Source organism: Diuraphis noxia, unplaced genomic scaffold (genome assembly GCF_037042655.1).
Source record: "Diuraphis noxia isolate RWA-SAM2 unplaced genomic scaffold, SU_Dnox_SAM2 contig0003, whole genome shotgun sequence".
Lineage (NCBI taxonomy): Eukaryota > Metazoa > Arthropoda > Insecta > Hemiptera > Aphididae > Diuraphis > Diuraphis noxia.
This window is the reverse complement of record NW_028301713.1, coordinates 19,810,389-19,831,267: the sequence shown is the minus strand read 5'-3', so window position 1 is coordinate 19,831,267 and position 20,879 is coordinate 19,810,389. Positions and strand designations below refer to the sequence as shown.

At 30.6% G+C, this 20,879-nt stretch overlaps 1 protein-coding gene and 1 pseudogene across 1 annotated transcript; one reads left to right on the top strand and one right to left on the bottom strand.

Annotated features, from left to right (window-relative positions):
- The first annotated feature begins 5,583 nt into the window (after positions 1-5,583).
- Positions 5,584-7,058, top strand: LOC149056991 (E3 SUMO-protein ligase ZBED1-like; annotated as a pseudogene).
- A 493-nt stretch (positions 7,059-7,551) lies between these two features.
- On the bottom strand, positions 7,552-8,991 carry LOC107169634 (uncharacterized). Its single transcript, XM_089223264.1, has one exon. The coding sequence runs from the start codon at positions 8,989-8,991 to the stop codon at positions 7,552-7,554; it is 1,440 nt and encodes a 479-aa protein (XP_089079390.1).
- Between the last annotated feature and the right edge of the window lie 11,888 nt (positions 8,992-20,879).

Here is a 20,879-nt window from a genome sequence, read left to right as displayed (position 1 = left end):
CCTATAAAATCTATGGCATTAGTTCAACAACTCAACAGGAATCGACATCTCTATGGAACATTTAAAAACTGTATAACTAAAATTGTGTATAAGTAATGTTTTAAAATTGTATAACTTTTAAAATCCTTAAGCAAAATTGTGTATAAGTAATGTTTTAGAAATTGTATAACTTTTAAAACCCTTAAGCAAAATTGTGTGTAAGTAATGTTTTAAAAATTGTATAACTTTTAAAATCCTTAAGCATAATTGTGTATAATAATATTGTTTAAGGTAGTCGAAACTAGATAGTTGAAAGTATGGCTCGACTTTTTTATTACCTATCAGAAATCTATGGCATTAGTTCAACAGCTCAACAGAAATATTTAAAAAATTGTATAACTCTTAAATCCTAAAGCAAAATTGTACGAAAATAATATTGTATATGGTAGTCGAGACTGGGGTAGGGAATATGTTAGATTTATTTTGCATTTGTATTTCATTTCTATTTTTGACGCTCAACTTATTCAGGTGAGAATGATAGTTTTATTTTGCATTTGTATTTCAATTTATTTTTTTCGATTTCATTTCATTATTTCATTTCTGATGTTATTCTGAACTTATATCAATTATTTAATTTATGATATTTTATTGAAGGAATATTAGTTATGATATTTCTGATGTTATTACTAAATTTTTTTGGGGAATATTGCAATTCAATTTTCAATTATTTATATCATAAGTTCTATGAAAAATATTTTAATTATTATTGTATTTCAATTTTAATTATTAATATCATAAGTTTTGTAAAAAAAAAAAATATTTTAATAATTATTGCAATTCAATTTTTAATTATTAATTTCATATTTTTTGTGAAAAATATTTTTGGGGAAATATTGCATTTAAATTTTCAATTATTAATATCATAAGTTCTATGAAAAATATTTTAATAATTATTGCATTTCAATTTTCAATTATTAATATCATAAGTTCTATGAAAAATATTTTAATAATTATTGCATTTCAATTTTCAATTATTAATATCATAAGTTCTATGAAAAATATTTTAATAATTATTGCATTTCAATTGTCTGATCTTTTTACACATTGTTTTCTTTGTGATCTTTTACTGATTTAATCAATTTACTGATCTTTTTATGTTTAATTACAGTTTACTGATCTTTTTATGATTAATTACAGTTTACTGATCTTTTTATGAAAAAAGTTATTTTACTGATCTTTTTATGATTTATTACAGTTTACTGATCTTTTTATGATTTATTACAGTTTACTGATCTTTTTATGTTTAATTACAGTTTATTGTTCTTTTTATGTTTAATTACGTTTTACTGATCTTTTTATGATTTATTTCATTTTGTGTTCTATTTCTGATATAGCGAGCGTTTCTGATAAAGTTTACATTTTCTGATGAAAATCAATCTTGTGATCTTTTACTGATATTTTTAGGAAAAGTGTGCTCAAGTGCCCCACTTACTACTCATAGCTATCAAGTCAACTATTGAACTATCAAAATATTTATTGGAGGAATGCAAATTTAAATATGTTTTGTGTGCTAAATTTAATCAAGACCGACTACAAGTAAAATAAGAACTGAATTTTTAATATAATAGTAATTACTAATTATTAGTAACAATATTATTAGTTTTTATTAGTTTTGCCAAATTCAATTGAAAAGTTCTTACCTTAAAAAGATACACAAAAATAGAATTTAAAATAAATATTTTAAAACTAATAGTATAGTTGCTACATACATAATATTATAATATATTATACACACTTATTACATTTATTGTATTGTTAACTAGCAATTCTTTGGTATGGCTAGACAGGTCAGTGGGCCGAACGACCACCCCTGTTCAACCACATTTTTGCAAATTTATTTGACATTATCTGTATATTCAATATTAAAACCGCCTAAAACCGGTAATTGTATGATTTTGGATGATACAACACCCAAAATTACAATTAATGATCTGAAAACCGTATTTAATGACAATACAGCTGAGCGTACTTCAAAGCTTAACTCATTGAAAAGTAAATTGGATTCATTTGCTGTAAAAAAAAAAAACAGATATAAATACTGTTTTTGATGAAGACATTCATAATTATTATAAAGCTGACATAAAAGATTGTGTAATTTATTATATATGTGGATATATCACAAAAAGTTTCTCAAAATCTATTACATGTGATATATGCAGGACTGCAGTAATAGGTACTGTGTCTATACATACATTTTATCTAAATAAACTGTTGGAATTTTGTTTGTTTTTAGGTAAAAGGTGTTATTCAGAAAAACCAGAAGCTGCCCTTATAAACTTGAAATCAAGAGATGGTTTGACTCATTCTAATAAATTCATATTCAAAATATTGTCAAATGTTGAAAATGCATTTTTGAAATTTTCTGAAAACATTGATGTTTTCGATTTAACTATTGATCATTTTTTGGAAAATTATGATCCAATAGATTTTCCATGTACTCATCATAAAAGTGAAGTACTAATGTTCATAATATTTCAATATATTATTATGAGAATGCGACAATATACGCATATGATAAACTCAAACCAAATTAAAAAAAATGCAAATAAAAAAAAATATTCGAAACTTGTAAATACCTGAAAATAAAAAAATTGTAATTGGTAATATTGGTATATTTATTAACATAAGTAGTTAACAGTGTCTAGAGGGGTTACTGTAATGGATGTGTCAAATTTGAATTCAATGATGTAAAATCATTGTATAGAAAAAAGTGATATACTATTATGAACCTGACGATCTGACAGACGGCTGACAGCCTATACTACCAAGTCTATTTTATATATTTTTTTTTTTTTTTTTTTTTAGGCTTTTTACGAGCCATTTAGACTCTTGGCCGCCAAAACTAATTCCTTCCATTGTTCTCTATTGTATGCCTGTTCCCAGTCTCCTCCAATTTCTTCTAATACTTCCTTGACGCTATCCTTCCATCTTTTCCGTGGCCTTCCCCTTGGTCTCTTTCCTCTTATCATATATGTCAGTGCTCCTTTCAATACACTTCCATCAGCTCGCCACACATGGCCTGCCCATTCTATCCTTGTCCCTTTGATAAATTGGACCACATCTTCTTTTTTGTAAAGCTGGTATAGTTGGGTGTTGGTTCTTATTTCCCATTTTTGTTCCGCATTGTTGAATACAGGTCCGTAAATTTTTCTAAGAATTTTTCTCTCAAATAGACGTAGTTTTTCATCGTCGCCCTTTGTCGTTGCCCATGTGGCACATGCATATGTCAATACAGGGCGAATGTAACTAATATATAGATGTTCTTTTGTTTTTCTTGACAACAACTTAGATTTAAAGAGTGTCGATAGTGCATAAAGGCATCGATTAGCAGCGTCCAATCTGATATTTATCTCTCCGTGCATGTTGTTTTGGTTATTTAGAGTAGACCCCAGGTACTTAAACTCTTGTACTTGTTCGAAGATGTTATTTCCCACTTGGAGGTTATTATGATCACCCCCTCCTCGTTTTAACATCATGTATTTAGTTTTTCCACTGTTAATTGTTAAGCCAATATATTTTCCTATCTTCATCAGTTCTTCAACAGTACTCTGGATATTCTCTTGCGAATTCCCAATAACCACTATATCGTCTGCATATGCTAGTAGGATATTTCCTTCATCAAGGTTTAGTGTCTCAGTTCGTGGTATCTTTCTTATTACGCTCTCCAATGCCATATTGAAGAGTGCTGGTGACATCGCATCCCCTTGCTTCAGTCCACTATTTATTGTAAACGGAGACGATATTTCGTTGTTCACCTTGACTCGGCTGCTGATGTTTGTGTTACATAGTTTTATCATGTTGATTAATTTAGTTGGTAAGCCAAAGTTTTTAAGGATTTTCCATAATATTTCTCTATCTATACTATCATAGGCTTGTTTGTAGTCTATAAAAACTAGAGGCCTCGATTTGAAACGTGAATTAATACATACGTGAACACGAAGTCCGTGTACACGTGAACGAAAAATTTGTATTCACGTATACTTAATACACGTGAATTTAATATCCGTGTTCACGTATTTTAAGTTATTCACGTATTCCCGTATTCACGGATATTTGTGGCTTGTGCATATAATATTATATTATATAATATGGTGACCGGCCTTTATGAACTGCACGTATCGAGCGAATTAACTGATTACTATTTTTATTATATACCTATTAGATAATAAATAAAGATACTTGTGTACATGAAATAAAACGAAAACTTTATCAATGGCTTATTAATATTTTGAATTATTTCCGTAATCTTATCCACACGTTTATAGGCAAGTATGCGGTATACCCAATATTGTATTGTGGGGTTATTTATGTGAGCAACCTCTTGAGTGGGATAAGTCGTTTATTTTATCAACAATTTAGAAATTCGATAAGCAAATGGTAACTTTACTAACAAATATTTGCACAGTTAACTTTTTTCTATACTGCGTGTTCGTCAAATATTACACTTACATTTTTAGTTTTTACAATAATGGGCAAAAGAAGAAGTTGGGTATGGGAATATGCTAAACGAAAAGAAGATAAAGCATAATGCGAATTATGTGACGAAGATGAAAATAATGAATATTCTTGTGTTGGTGGAACAACTGAGTCTATAATAAGACATTTAAAAATTATGCATAAAGTTTATCAGCCAGAGACATCAACACCTAAGAGGTATGCCCATTAGAAAATAATCAATAATCAACTAAGGCCTATTATTTGTCGGGAATTTACTTTTTTTTTTGTAATTGTCACAAAAATTATGAAATTTGAGCGGAAATTTAAAAAATTTATAAAACTTAACGACCATATTAACTTTTCTAATAATATAACCTTAGCTCTTTAGACATAACTGTCAGTTTTTTAATAATTGATGTGAATGACAGAATGCGTGCTATCGTTATCATTTATTGTTTGTCGCTATATTCATTCGCACAATTATTTTTTTTTTATATTTTAAGTATAAATTTGGACGATAAATTAGATATTTATATTATGAAGAATAACGATTTAGTTTTTTAATTATAGTTAAAAAATATTTTTTGTAGGGATTTGAAACTTATAAAAAATATACTATACTTATACTAATATGATAAAATATAGGTACTTATTTTCTTAATATAATGTTGGCTGACAGTCAGTCTTCGATCAAAATCGTTTTTCGTATACAATGATATATTATTGAATTCAAATTTCATCCACTCGACTATTACTATAGAACAGAGCGTTATCCACTTGACCACTTTTTTTTAATTTAATTGTACTTAATTTGTTTTATATATTTTATTATATTTATTCAACCAACACGTATCTATAGGTTAATTTCATCAAATAATCTCGAAGCAATTGACTCTTTACAAGACACAGATTCATTAACAAACAGTCAATCGTCATCTTCAAGTACCGATAACAATTTTACACAACCAAGTCAACATAATATACCAAGAAAGCGTCGCCGTTTTTTGACACATGATAGTGATACTGATCGTAAATGTAGCCCTGATAGAACAGAGTTAATCCATAAAGCGTTGGCCAAACTTATTTGCATGAACCAATACACCGCTATCTTTTTGTTCAAGCTCTGGATTCCTTCAATTTATGGCCGTCGTAGAACCGAATTATAGAGCAATCAAAGAGGAAGCATTAAAAAAAAGACTAACTTTTTTAAGTCAACCGTCGAAGAAAAAATACGAAATAATTTAAAAGCTGTTAAAAGTGTTGTATGCACATCAGATTGTTGGTCCTCATTGTCCCAACATTCTTATATAACTATAACTGCACATGCTTTAAATAATGATTGGTCTCCGATGTCATTTACTTTAACAACCCAAGAAATGGAAGAACGTCATACAGCTTTAAACATAGCAGACAAATTAGAAAATGTATTCTCCAGCTGGGAAATTAAAGATAAAGTTACGACTGTTATAACAGATAATGCAAAAAATGTAGTAAATGCCGTTCAATTACTTTCTAATACCACTAATAATAATATTTCAGATGTGACGTGTGCAGCTCATAGTTTACAACTATCTATAAATGAAGCATTAAAAGAAGATTCAATTTCCGAAATAATTAATCAAAGCAGCAGGCTAGTAGGACATTTTAAACATTCGAATTTGGCAAAACAATCTTTATTAAATAAACAAAAACAATTAGGTATGCCTGAACAGTCTTTATTGCAAAGTTGTAAGACACGATGGAATTCAATCTACTCAATGCTGGAACGTATTTTTGAAAACAGGTGTCCAATTTCTGCTGTGATGGCTGATCGATCTATAACTTCCACACACATAGCCCAAAAATTAGAAATCTTAGAGCATCAATGGTTAAAAATAGAAACTCTTGTCATTCTTCTAAAGCCATTGAAAGTTATTACGTCGCTTCTATGTGGAGAAAATCATTCACCGACTTCAATCGTAAGGCCATTGCTCAAAAAATTGTTAGACAACCATTTAAAGCTACAGGATAATGACGACCAAAGTATAACTTATTTTAAGCAAACTATTATTTCTGATATTAAAGAACGCTTTAATCTTGAGTGGGATTCAGAAAGCAGAGTTTCTGCTCGACAAATCGCGTCATTCTTGGATCCAAGATATAAAAATTTGGATCATGAACCCATAATTGCACGAGAAAGCATTCGATCATCCGTTATCAATTTATTAAATAATATTGAAATTGATGCACATAATGTAAATACACGACGCGAACCATCACTTCATAAAAGTGCACTCGAGTTCCTCTACGGTGATGATGTTACTGAAGTCAACGATTTGACGACCTAGTTTCAAAATTATTTAGCTGAACCTCAATTAAAGTTCGATTTGAATCCATTTGATTGGTGGAAATCTAGAGAAGATAAATATCCAGGAATCGGAATACTGGCAAAAAAATATTTATCAATACCCGCTACATCAGTGAGTTCCGAACGATGTTTTTCCACAGCTGGTAACGTGGTAAATTCAAAAAGAACATCATTATTAACAAAAAATGTTAATTTATTGGTTTTCTTATACCAAAATCGAAATTTAATACCATAATATTATTATTATTTATATTATTGTCATACTTAATTATTTATAAATTGTTATTTTTTTATATTCATAAAAATTTCGTCATTATTATGAATACATTTTCTATAATTTATCAATATATACTATTATAATTAATCCTTAATCTTGTGATAAATCGAATTATTTTGTAACAATTAAGAAATTCATTGAATTATTCAAGTTTGAAATCATTCTTATTTGCATGTTTAATTTAATTAATCATTCTACATTATTTTTGTTTTTAGTTTGTTTGAAAATCGTTGTTTTAAATATACAAAATGCTTTTGTTAAATTGTCTCTATAGATTTTGTATATCTTTATAAGTAAATTGCATGGCTAATAATAAAGTACGTATGTATTAGAACACTAAGATACGTGATTACGTGTATACGTGAATACGTGAATATTCGTGTACACGTGAATAATTACACGTGTACACGGATTTTTTAAATACACGGTTTTATATATTCGGATGTTAATTTCACGTGAATACGTGACCGCGTGTACACGTGAAATAGAGAGCTCTAATAAAAACCATATGTAGATCTTTCGCGTATTCGTAGCTTCTTTCCATAACTTGTCTTAAGACAAATATGTGGTCAGTAGTTGATTTGTTTTTTCTGAATCCACTTTGGTAATCACCTACTATCTCATCTGTGTATACTTGCAATCTTTTGAGTATAATTAATGATAGTATTTTATATCCAGAGTTCAGTAGTGTTATGCCTCTATAATTCTCGACTTTATTTCGGTTACCTTTTTTGAAAATTGGACATATCAATGACTCATTCCATTCTTTTGGTATCTTTTCCTTTATCCATATCTGTTGGATTAGGTCATGTAAGTTTTTTGTTAAGTTTTGTCCTCCTAACTTCAGTAACTCAGCGGCAATTTTATCATCTCCTGGAGACTTATTATTTTTTAGAGTTTGTATCGCATACTGTATCTCTTCTAGACTAGGACTAGGTACTTCTGGTTCCGCTGTGTAGTATAAGGTGTCGTCTTGTTCACCTATTCCTGTTGTTGAGTCTCTGTTAAGGATTTTTTCAAAGTACGATCTAAATTCCTCGGCAATATTTTCCGGTTTTGTAATTAGGGTACCATTATTATCTTCTATCATCCGTATATTAGGTACAAATCCATTTTTAAATGTTTTGCAACGTTTGAAGAATTCTCTGGGGTTGTGTTTAAGGTTTTCGATGTCTTCCAATCGTTCTTTTTCTGCTATCCTCTTTTCTTTTCTTATCAGTGTATTCACTTCTCTTCTTTTGTTTTCGAAGTCCCTTATGTTCTCTGGAGTTGGTGTGTGTATTGCTTTGATTCTAGCTTCATTACGTTCCCTGATTACTTGCTTACAATTATCATTAAACCATTTCTTTGTTTTTTTTCTTTGTGTAAGTTGGATAACTTTTTCTGCTGATTCCGTTATTGAGGTCTTAATTGCTATCCATGATTCTTCAATCTGTTCTGTGTCGAAGCCCTCTCTTCTTCCTAAGAGATTTGTCACTGTTTCTTGATATGTCTGTAATGTTTCCTTGTTTTTTAATTTATCCACATCATATTTTTCAAGTATTTTTTGCTTCTTTTTCCATTCCATTGACATCTTTACTCTGAAGTCAATTAGGATTAAGTAATGGTCTGTGTCTGCGTCTGCTCCTCTGTAGCTTCTGACATTTTTTATAATCGTTTTATGTTTATTTTCTATGAGGACATGATCAATTTGACTACTATACCTGCCTCCCGGGGATAGCCACGTTTCTTTATGGATATTTTTCCGCGGGAATCTTGTACTGCTTACTACCATATTTTTACTTATTGCAAAGTTAATTAATCTTACTCCGTTATCGTTGCTTCGGTCATGTAAGCTATGTTCTCCAATCGTCGTTTTGTATGTATTTTCTTTACCCACTTGAGCGTTCATATCTCCCAATAATACTTTATATTAAATACTCTATTTTATATTATTTCTAATAAATAATTTATTTTTCTATTAGACATATAGAAATGATATGAGGTTGAATTAATTTTTTACAAAAAACTTCGGTTTGAAAATGACATCGAATGTAATGTGTATAAAGAATAAATATTTAGTCAACAGATGGCGCTGAAAACTTCAAGAACACATAGCGACCCCCCGCACTTTACCTCTTATACATACATTTGTGGCCGTGATAAGAGGCTCGTTTCCAGTCCATTATATCACAGAACAATATAGAAGCCACAGATATATAAAAATACATAATATATTTTATAACACTGTTCTTCAATTGCTTATCATCAATAATATAAAACATAAACATTCACCTCTTAGATAAGGATGGCGGCCATTTTACTGGCGACAATAATAATATCGAAGTTGGCTATCTAGTATTTTTATATATCTGTGATAGAAGCGAAACTCGATCAGCTGATTGGAGTTTTGTTTCCCTATGATCTGAAGTCTGAACCTCCGAAAAACATGGAAACGTTTCCCGTACCAACATGATATTAGACCCAAAGGTCACCCGTATTATGTAAACGTTTCTGCTACGTAGGCAGGGTACGCCGTGCGGGGTCGGCTTGTTTCCCGTAGGCTGTGACTGCCGTAGCCACGTTTTGTTACTTTTGTAGTTTTGTAGACTACTAGACTGCTTATAGAGTATTGTTCTGTGCTATTGAGTATCGTTTACTTTTGCAAATTTTGCTAACTGGTCCCCAGTTTTTTATTCAGCAATTGTAAAATACGATTTTTGTTTACATTTTAATTTTTAAAATGGTTATTAAGTGTCTAGTTTGTTCAAATAAGTATGGACCATTGTCAAGTGTTACATTTCATAGATTTCCAAAGGATAGCGAAAGGTAAATTGAATTAATTAAATATTAATCTAACAATGTTGTAACATATAATTTTATGTTTTAGATTTTCTAAGTGGGTTGAAATCTGCCGCCATCCTGATCTATTAGACGAGGGTCCATCCTATTGCTATCAAAAATATAAATTATGTTCAGAGCACTTTCTGAAAACAGATTTTATTAATTGTCGGTTGAGTAGTGTTGCTATGCCTTCAGTATTTAAATGGTCTGATGTAGGATTGCAACAAACCAGAAGTTTTAACCATTATTAAAATAAAAGTGTAATGTTTTAACATAAAAGAAAAAATTTGAAAAAAGTCTTCTCAGTTTTCACAGCTCAATTAAATGTGTTAAATTTAACAAGTTACCCTGTGAGATATAACGTAGTGATTTCCAAATCCAAAGTGTTATATGCAGGGCTCGGGACTTAAAGCACTTAAAATCATTAAAATAAGCTCTTAAAAACATCATTATAAGCTCTCAAATAAACATTTAAAAAACTTAAATTTTAGCAAAAATATTTACCAAAAGACAAAAAACTAAAAAATTCTAACTAAAAAATCAAACAAAATAAAAATAAATCTTTACCTTTATATAATAAAATAAATTTAACTTAACTTTCGAGACTTTAAGGATTTTCCGAGGGATTTTCTGAAAAATGAAATGTGATCGATATTTAATAGTTGAAAACATTATAAAAACGTAGAAATACTGTATCAAATAAGTAAAAATAATCAGAAAAACGGAAAATAAGCATTTTTTTGAAAAATCGCTGAAACAAGCGAAAACACTTTCAAACTTCATAATTAAACGTATTATAGCATGACAATAAGCAAATGCTGTAAGTCCCGAGCCCTGGTTATATGATATGCATAATATTATTTTTCTTTTTTCAAATTTTTTTTATAAAATTTATTCGTCTTGATGAAAGTGTTGACAGGATTTAACAAAACCAGGTCATAAAATATATTTTATAATTATTAATAATTACATTTTTTTAGATAAAGCTAGTACGTATCATTAAATTATTTTATTTTGTAAAATATGTTGTTTGTTTTATGATTTTTACTCTTACAAAATTTTTCATTATGAGAAGTGTAGGTAGTAGGTATCCATTACAAGATCCAAGGAACTAACATTATAAACATCTAAGCAAGCATCGGACTTCGATTAAACACAACTACCTAAAAACAAATTTTGGTGGAGTGGGGTATACTAATAGAATAATTTGAAAAATGTGTTTAGTATATTCAATTAGATATTGTTCATGTGGCTTAATAATTAATATTAAATATTAAACGTGTGGATGTAAGTGATCTGAATCATAAATATATTATTCCCTAGAATATAACAGAATAATAAAAATAATTTTGGATAATTCCAAAACCCCATTTAATCCGTGTCTTATTTGTTTAAATTTAATTCAAGTGCTTAAATGTCATTTGTCAGCGTAAATCTGTGATTTTAAATAATTTCTCTAATGATTAAATGACTAACCTATAGGTTAGTTTTCTTTTCAATTGTATTGAATTATTCACATTTTTTTTTTTTTAAGGAGTTTTCAAATTGTCTCTGACGGCTGTAGCATTAAGTGAACATCAGTTAATTCTTCTTCTTCTCAGCTTACCGGTGTATTAAGGACCATTGTTGCCTTTAAAGGCCACTACATCCCTCTATATTGTAAGTCACCTCATATGTCACATTCTGGTATATGACTTTCAAATCCAAGGCAACTACATCGATCCACCGGGTCCTGGATCTTCATAGGAGTCTTTTTTAGTTCATTTTTTCCACGAATACTTTTTTTATTAGTTGACCATCCGCTTTCCAAGTGTGTCCAAACAATTCTAATCTTTTATTTCTAATAAAGGCTAGAATATCTGATCTTTTGTATAATTTCTATAGCTCTTCATTTTTTCTTCTATCAAACGTGTATGTTTCTCAGTTAAATCGTGATCCAAATATATTCCGGAATCTTTTTCTTTCATATATTATTAACTTTCTCTCATCACCTTTTTAATGACCTTGTTAATGGCCATTGATTATAAATTATAGTATTTATAATCAATGATTATACGTAGTATAGTAACACCTGCTCTCGCTCATGATTCTTTAATTTATTTTTTGGTGCATATTGTTCTTGTTATTGACGTTTCCTCCTAAATACTTGAAGTTGTCTACTGCATCGAATATCCATGACATGACCACCATGTATTTAATTTATTTTTAATTTATATTTCAGCTCATTGATAGGATTGCCTTAAGTAGTCTCTCGGTTGTCTGGATAACTTCCTCTCTAGTATCACCTATCACTAAAATATCATCTGCGTAAGCCAACATCACTGATTCTCCACTTATCTCTATTTGCCGTTGTTCATGGATACCGTCGTGCCTAGCCACCGGTCGCTGTGTTCACGCCACCGACTTTTCGTCGTTGCCCAACCGTCTTGGCCTTTACTTGTGTTTTGTTTCTCTGTCTACCGGAATTGTTTTACGTCGCGAACCGGTGCGCCGTCGCCGTCAACAACACCATATTGGTTGTTTCCGTGCGCCCGAACCGTGTGGTGTTTCGTTTTCTCGTGTCGTATCGTCCGTTTTTTGTACGCAGTGCGTTTCCGCCGTTATCCCCACGTGTCTTGCCGTTTGACATACGCCGTTCACACGCGCCGGCTCGTAATTATTGCCCAAACCGTGTTGTGCTCGCTTCTCATTGTCGTGTCGTCAAATGTTCAACGAGAGCTCAACCATTCTGCGATTGATTAGTAACGAAGTCCAAGAGGTCGTTGACTCGTTGGCCGATTTCGCCATCGTTGATGTTCGGTGTATCGTCGCATTCAGGACTACCTCCACCTGCTGATTGTCATTCCGGGGCAACTACACCGTCACCGTGTTATCATCGCTATTCAACTCCGATACCAGGTCGTACACACGTCATTTCGTATTTATTGTTTACTTTATTATTCGTATCATCGTGAAACGTATTACCAGGGCATAGCCACTGTGTATAATGGCAAAATCTGGTAACTGGGGCCTTGAACACGGTCTTTAGGAGGGCGTGGAATGCATTATCAATTAAATAAATCATATCATTATTATCACACAAAAAGAGACAGAACTGTTATAGTGTTTTTGTAATGCCCATTGGCCATATCCACGATTTAAGATATACAGGTTGCACGACGACCTATGTTTAATAGCGTCCCGCAGTGACTTTAAAAATGACACTATAAAACAGCTGTCGAAAATAGAGCATTAGCGCTCCCGGTGTCGAAATAAGCAAAACGCCTATGATTAAAGATCTAATATTATTATCTATTTCGAAATTTTCCGTCGCTATTTGTGGTCATTTGATTCAGCTTCTGATTTTATACTATTTATTCTATTATTATACTTGAACTTGGACTTGAATATTTTATTTTATGTATAACAATAATAAAAAGACATAATATTACATAATAATTTAAATAACAATAATTTCCTTAGATAATAATAAAAATTTTCCCTAGCTGTGGCGACACTGAAATACAATTTTCCCCTCAAGGAGCGTTGAGAGTTAATTTTTTTGAAGTGTCAGTTCTTGAGTCACAATATTTGTCTTCGTTGTGCAACCTGTATATCTTAAATCGTGGCCATATCTGCGTTGTTTGTTTGTTTCTGTTTTTATAACTCCGTAACTAAGAGGGATACACGTTGCTAACATTCTATCAGATTACGGATACGGTACAATTTCCAATACGTCAACCGTAGGGATACAGTATTCCGATCAGCTGATCGAGTCTCTATTCTATATTGTTCTGTGGTATTACTTATTACCTATGATAATACTTGTATAAATTTAAACCGTATATTCTGATTGGCGTGTTATTCATACTTTAATGATCCAAGAAGGTCTTAAGAAGTATTTTTCTCTTGAGTAACACATAAATATTTCGGTAATATTCTTTGTTTTTGGAAACATTCTATGGATAATATTTCTATTAGGCAGTAGCCTATATAATGAGGTTGGAACAACATCATAGTTTATCCAACTCTGTTAAATTTCGTCAAGAACATGTTATCCCAGGAAACATACTATAATATTATTATCTTTACATTGACATTATTATTATTTTTTGTACTTTTTTTAACATAATTTTATCAATATTTGATCTTAATAAAAAGTATTTGTAAGATTTATTAAAATCAGGAAATTTAGAAATATTCTATAATTAATGTGTACATTTTTATTTAATTTTAGGCGATCGAAGTGAGAAATCAGTTTTTTTTCTAAAATATGTTGTTTTATAGTTGTATTTATTTAAAAAAATATTTCAATTTGTGAATTATAAACGATCATCCATTTATTTAATTGTATAAGAGCAATGTAAGTGAAGGGTTTCAATTCCGCATGAATAAAATCTGTCTATTTTATAAGAAATGCTAATGAAATATATAGGAAGTTTCTCAGGGAATATTCCAAAGTCTAGGAATTTATCGGAAATTATTGTTGCTTTGCTCAGTGTAGCTTTTCATAAAAACATTTTTATCATTTAACTAAAATTCATCAAATCTATACTAGCTATTCAAACTACATTACATCAAATACTTTTATGAATAGGCTTGAAGCTTGAGGTATTCAATTTTCTTGAAAAATGTACATGCATTTTTGTTAATTAACTTTTCATGGGTCAATGCCGTGCAAGATTATTAATATCTTTTTTAAAATTAAAATTGTATTTATACGTAATAGCTAACAAAGTATACATAAAATTTAATGTTATGAGAGATACGCATTATAGTTTTTGGATAAATATGAGATTCATCTAAAATTATTCATCCTATGAATATCTTGTAGAATCTTTAGAATATTTGACCTATAGTTTGACTGACTATTGTATGATTTAGAATGTAAAAACACAAAAAAAAAAAAAAAAAATGAAAATTTCCACAATGTAGTTAATTTTTTACAGACTTGGCTATTCGATTCAATGCTAATACCGATGAATCAACTGGTAATATATATATAATATATAATGATAACTATTATAAGTGTGTATTCAAATTAACCCTTGTAAATTAACCCTTGTCGTATTGTCTCGTCGTACAAGTGCGTAGAATAGCAAATTTTACGCTCAGCAGATCACTTTTATCTCCGTTAGTTTAAAATTTTGAGTGATTTTTTTGAAATTGACCTATTATAAAAAATTAATTCAAAATTATTATCTAGGTAGGGCATCTCATCGGCTTTTTATTATATTTTAATTTTAAAGCGAGTTATGAGTGTTTTCAAATATACAAACAATTTACAATTTTAAAATATACTTGTACGACGAGCGATCTAGTAACTGGTGTTTTAGGAATTAATAATCGATGGGTAATATTTTTAAATAACAGACGATGCGTTGAAACTACGAGACAATTTCATAGTTTTTTCAGCTCAAGTAATTTACATCAAAGGAACAGGTTATTCCAGGTGATATAACATATTTTTTAGCAAGTCTGGAGTTTCATATGTTGGACATTATACATTTTTGTACTTTTTTTTAATTATGTTTTTCTGATTCGTTAAAAAGTATTTGTAAGATTTATCAAAATCAGGAAATTTAATAATTTATATGTAAAATTTCTATTTTATTTCAGGGATTGTATATAATCACTTTATATTTATAAAATATGTGTTTATTTTTACTAAGTTGTTTATTACGAGAAGTCGTAATGGTTACACCATGTGACGATATAAAAAATTCATTATCAAAACCATCTGTTATTAACCACGATTATTATTATTATTATTATTAGTAGTAGTAGTATATAATTTAGTATTACCTATAATATTATTACTTATATGAGCAATTTGTGATGTGGGGAACGAACGCTGACTCAACATTCGATGGGTGTACAATGTAAGGCTGTCCCGTACGGGCGAGTCAGTCGATGTATGTTTGCGTCCGTAAAGATAGTGTGTAGTAATTTTTATCTTCAATAAATATTTTTACTTATATAATTAAACCTATCAGTGTATTATCACATCTCATATCATTTCATCCTTGAGACGGCATTGCACCAAAAGATCAAGTTTTCGACGGCTAAATTTCAATTGTACGACGAGTGAAAGGCGCATCGAGTAGTGTTGACGCCAACAAGTGACCTTCTACATATTACATAATACATATAAATATTGATATCACGTCGAGGTCACCAAAATGTAGGAGCCGGGAACTAAACAATAATAGTCCTCGAAGTCCGGTCACCAAAATACTTCGCGTGTTATGTATAATATACTCACACACCCACTGACCTGTATAAACTGTGTGTAATTGTGTGGGTGTATGGTTAAAACTAATAGTATATAATAAAAAAATGATAAAACGTTTAGGTAATAATTAGTTGCTGTATACTACGCTGTATCAATAATGATTTTACAAATATATAAAATCCATAGCAAAACAATAATACAAAAAAGGCGGGTAAGTCGTGGATGTCGCTCTGCTGTACATGCAGTACTGTAATGGATGGAATTAAATTTGAATCCAATGATATTATATCATTGTATACGAAAAACGATTCTGAGCGAAGACGGTTAATCTGTCTAGAATATATTATAGATTATTAAAAATTTTCAAATCTTAGATTTAAAAAGAAAATTTTTTATGAATTTCTATCTAAGATAATTTGAACATTGCCACAATTTTTACGTATTTAGTCAAAATTTGAACTTTAAATGCTTGTAAAAAAAAAAATTTTGACTACGCATTTCCTTTTATTTTTCAATTGCTATTGTAAAAATATGATAGGAGCCATATTGTATTAAACTTTCAAATCTTAGATATAAAAGGAAAATTTTTTATGAATTTCTAGCATAAAATAATTTATGAATTTTCGAGATTTTTACGTATGTTGTCAAAATTCAAACTTTGTATCCTTGTAAAAAAAAAATTGTGACTTTGTACTTAGTCTATATACATAGACTATGTATATAAAAGGAATACGTATTCCTTTTATTTTGCAACTACTATTGTAAAAATATGTTAGGAGCCTTGTATTAAATTTTCAAGCTTTTCTATCTAACAAATAAATTTTTATCAATTTTAATTAAAAAAAAAACTAATAATGATCGAAAATTTAAAATGTCTATGAATAGTTCAACTAAGTCGAAAAATTTTTAAAATTGCATGGTGGATAGAATATACTTATATAAACATTCGGTGAAAATGTCATGTATCTATGGCCATTTGTTTTAAAATAACATAAAAAACTAAAATCAAATTTTTTCGAAAAATGAGTGTGCGTAAAATTTCCAGTTATCCCTTAATTTTTAGTTTGTTATTCTCGATTATTTAGAAAAGTATTAAGAATTTTTCACTTTTGACCCCTAAAGTACCAGCTAGATTCACTTTCTGATCGAACGAGGTACTGAAGTCAAAACTCGAAGCCTTTTTACTGCCCCAAAACTTGATGACAGACACAAAAAAAAAAAAAACACCCATCATGGTAAAATCAATACATTCATCCCTCCGCTCAGAATCTAAAATGACATACAGCCCTTCTGGCGCGATAGTATAATAATTAAATAATAATAAAAAAAACTCACAGTTTGTGGAGCGCAGACTGGCCAGCTGGTTCTGTGCTATAAATTTTAAATAATATACAAAAAATGATGTTTACACATTACACACCAATACAATAAAAATGGCTCTTATGGTGCACATTAACAATAAGATTATAATATATTTAAAGGTACTGGCTGTTCGAGCCTGCAGTTAATATGAAAAAAAATACAACACATTTACTATTAGAGTAAAATAAATTTTATGTTAATATTGATGACAGATATAGAAACGCGCGTGCCGATACTGCTGTTACAACGTTCGACACAAGACAAAAATATCACGGAGGCCGTGTTAATTAATAATATTTGCATAGCTGTCACGGCGGCCGTGCTAACAGTCCGCGCCTCGTCGTCGATGACGGCGATAGTGCGTCGTATAATCTATACATTATAATAACTCACGTGAAACATTAAATAATAATTATTACAAAAATACAATAAAACAAAATAAATAATTATGTGCGTGGCGGCCGGTGCGACGCGATATCAATATTTATAAGTAATATGTAGATGGTCACTTGTTGGCGTCAACAAGCAGGTTACAACAACCAAGCAAAGGTGCTATGATACCAAGAAGTTTTCGAGCAATAACGTATATTTATATCAGTATATCCGTTGAGATGGGATACTTCAATTTCAACATTCTTTACAATACATCTTCAATCCAGTTTCAACTAAACAACGTTCGAAGACAAGAAGAAGGCTACCAAACGCCGAGTCGTATATTAAAAACGCTAACAAGCAGCGAAACACATTCGACGATATCGACGCCGACATAAACGACGAGCAACAGCACGGTTAGACTCTTCGTACAAACCCGTGACCAACCCACTTGGGAATCACCACAAATATCGTTTGTATGAGTTGTTCTCATAGCCAGTTTAGTGGTGAACGAAACCAACCCAACTGCGACGACCAATCAGGAAGACTGTTTTCACCATTTGATGTGCGATCAACACTACGCGAGCATCTCCCGGTAACGAGCTACTACTATCTGTGCTAATACGTAAACAGTTCGTTAGAATGATTAAAAACCGTTGACACAGACTAGGAAGCTCCGTGGCCGATTCCGTTTATACGACAATCAATCAGGGGCTCTCCGACCCACCTGAACCAATATCAGCGAACGTCCAGAACCTGCCAGATCTCAGAATTTTGAGAGACGTCAGTCACCGTACCGGATTCTCGACTAACGTAACCCACCTCTGTCGCTTTTAAAAGCCGACCGTTCCCGGTTCCGACTCATGGCAGCAGTCGTTATTGACAGCTAGACTCTCGACCGACAACCAATCGACCGACAGGACAATCGACCGACAACCAAAATACCGACAAGACTATTAACCGACAGGGTCGATCAACCGACAACCAAAATACCGATAAGACAATCGATTGACAATAATATAACATGTTTAATATGGTAAAAATTGTTTAATGATAAAGTAAACATAAAGTTAATAATAGTATATGTTAAATAATATAATAAATTTTAAAAAATATTAAAAAAAATATATTGATTACATGGTTAGGTTGTGAGCAATACCTCGAAGATACTCCAGTCGTGTTTTACCTTCACGATTGTTAAAAGCCGTCTGCAAGCGCTGTTCACGCTTTTGTTGTATACTTTTTGGGTGTGGCTTTGGAGCTCCTCGAATAATTGATTCGATATCTGCATCAACCTTAGATTGTTCTTTTTGAAGCTCTTTAATGAGCGAAAAAAGACCAATATGAGCCCTCCCTACCAATTCATTCCAACGACGATGCCATGCCTCTGCATAGTTAGAAGTCCTAGGAATACCATTATCTATAAAATTATTAAAATAGTTATTAAACAAACTGTATAAAATAATTTATAATTATTGAATAGAGTATAGATACCGATGTTTTCATAAATTGACCACAATGATGGAGGAAAAAGTGGATGTTTCCTGTGTTCCGTGTTGCGCACTATACGACGGATTTTGCCTAATGCATAATTTTCTTCGAACCACTGAACAAAATTACTTGCATTATCAGGCATAATTTCTTTAACTTCCTTAAATGCATCAGGAATTTCTTCCTCGGGCAAAAATGCAAGAGACAACATTTGACGAATTTTGATGCTGAAATTTTCATTATTTCCATACTCATTGGATAGACCAAGACCTTGCAATTTTCGCCATGCACTTTGGCATAAATGAAATAAACAACCTTTACTTTTGGACAATGGAAACTCATGTTTGCTTGCATTTATCGCAGCCATCTCAAAATCACTTATTATGTATTCAGGGGCTAAGTTAATACTATTGTCTTCAGCAAAATCAATTATATCCTAAAAAAAAATTTTGTTGTAAAATATATTTAAATTAAATCTTAAAATACTGTTATATTACCTGATACATCTGATTATAACATTGCTCTCTTTTACTTGTCATGAGTACATAAACTAGAGGGAAAACCTTTGAATTGTTTCCGAAGCCAACTTGAGCGTGAATTGTGTACAGTTGAGTAAAAATAGTAGGCACTGTTTTAAAAGTACCATCAACTATCCAAAATATTGATTGGCTAAGTTTTTGAATGTTGTTTACAGTAGTAAATACAAGTATCTTATCTTCACCTAAAATAAATTAAAAAAAAAAAATTTAATTTCGATACCATAATATTGTCATAAAAAATAATTAACACACCTATTATTGATTCTTTAATGAGAAATTGTTGATCATATAAGGTTTTTTTCAAATCATCGGGTATATTGAGCTCATCAATTGAATTTGGTTCTATATGGTGGTGAGTCATACGTGCACGCTTTACTTTTTTTCGTTGTGCTTCATAACTAGGAAGATAAGGTTTTATATTCTCTGACATGTTGGATTATGTAGATTGAATAATTTGTGATGGTTTATTTGTTGTAGAGCGGGCTGTATCTTAAAAGTAATAAGTTAAACTTAAATTACAAAATGCATTTAAAAAAATAATTATTTAATAAAAAATATACATATAAATAAGCAATATAAATATAATATAATATAATAATTATAATATATAAAAAAATAATAATAAATATAAATAAAAATAATTAAATTTGTTATGTACCTTTTAATATAGAATTTGCAATAGAAACTTGGGCTCGATTAGTTTCTGGAGCATGGTTATGTTCGTTGTTGGTTCTTAACTTTTGTCTTCCATCAATTAAAATTGTGGACGCACGTCCTTTACATTTATAAAGCACTTTTTTCTCACAATTCCAGTAAAAGAGATCGTTTCTATTTTTATCTTTTACCATCAAATATCCATTTACTACTAATTTTTCTCGGCCTTGTTGTGACGGGACAATATTGCAATATTCCTCCATTATACTTCTATAAAATACGCACAGAGACTGCGTGTATCTTCGTCGGATCAACTAAATTTAA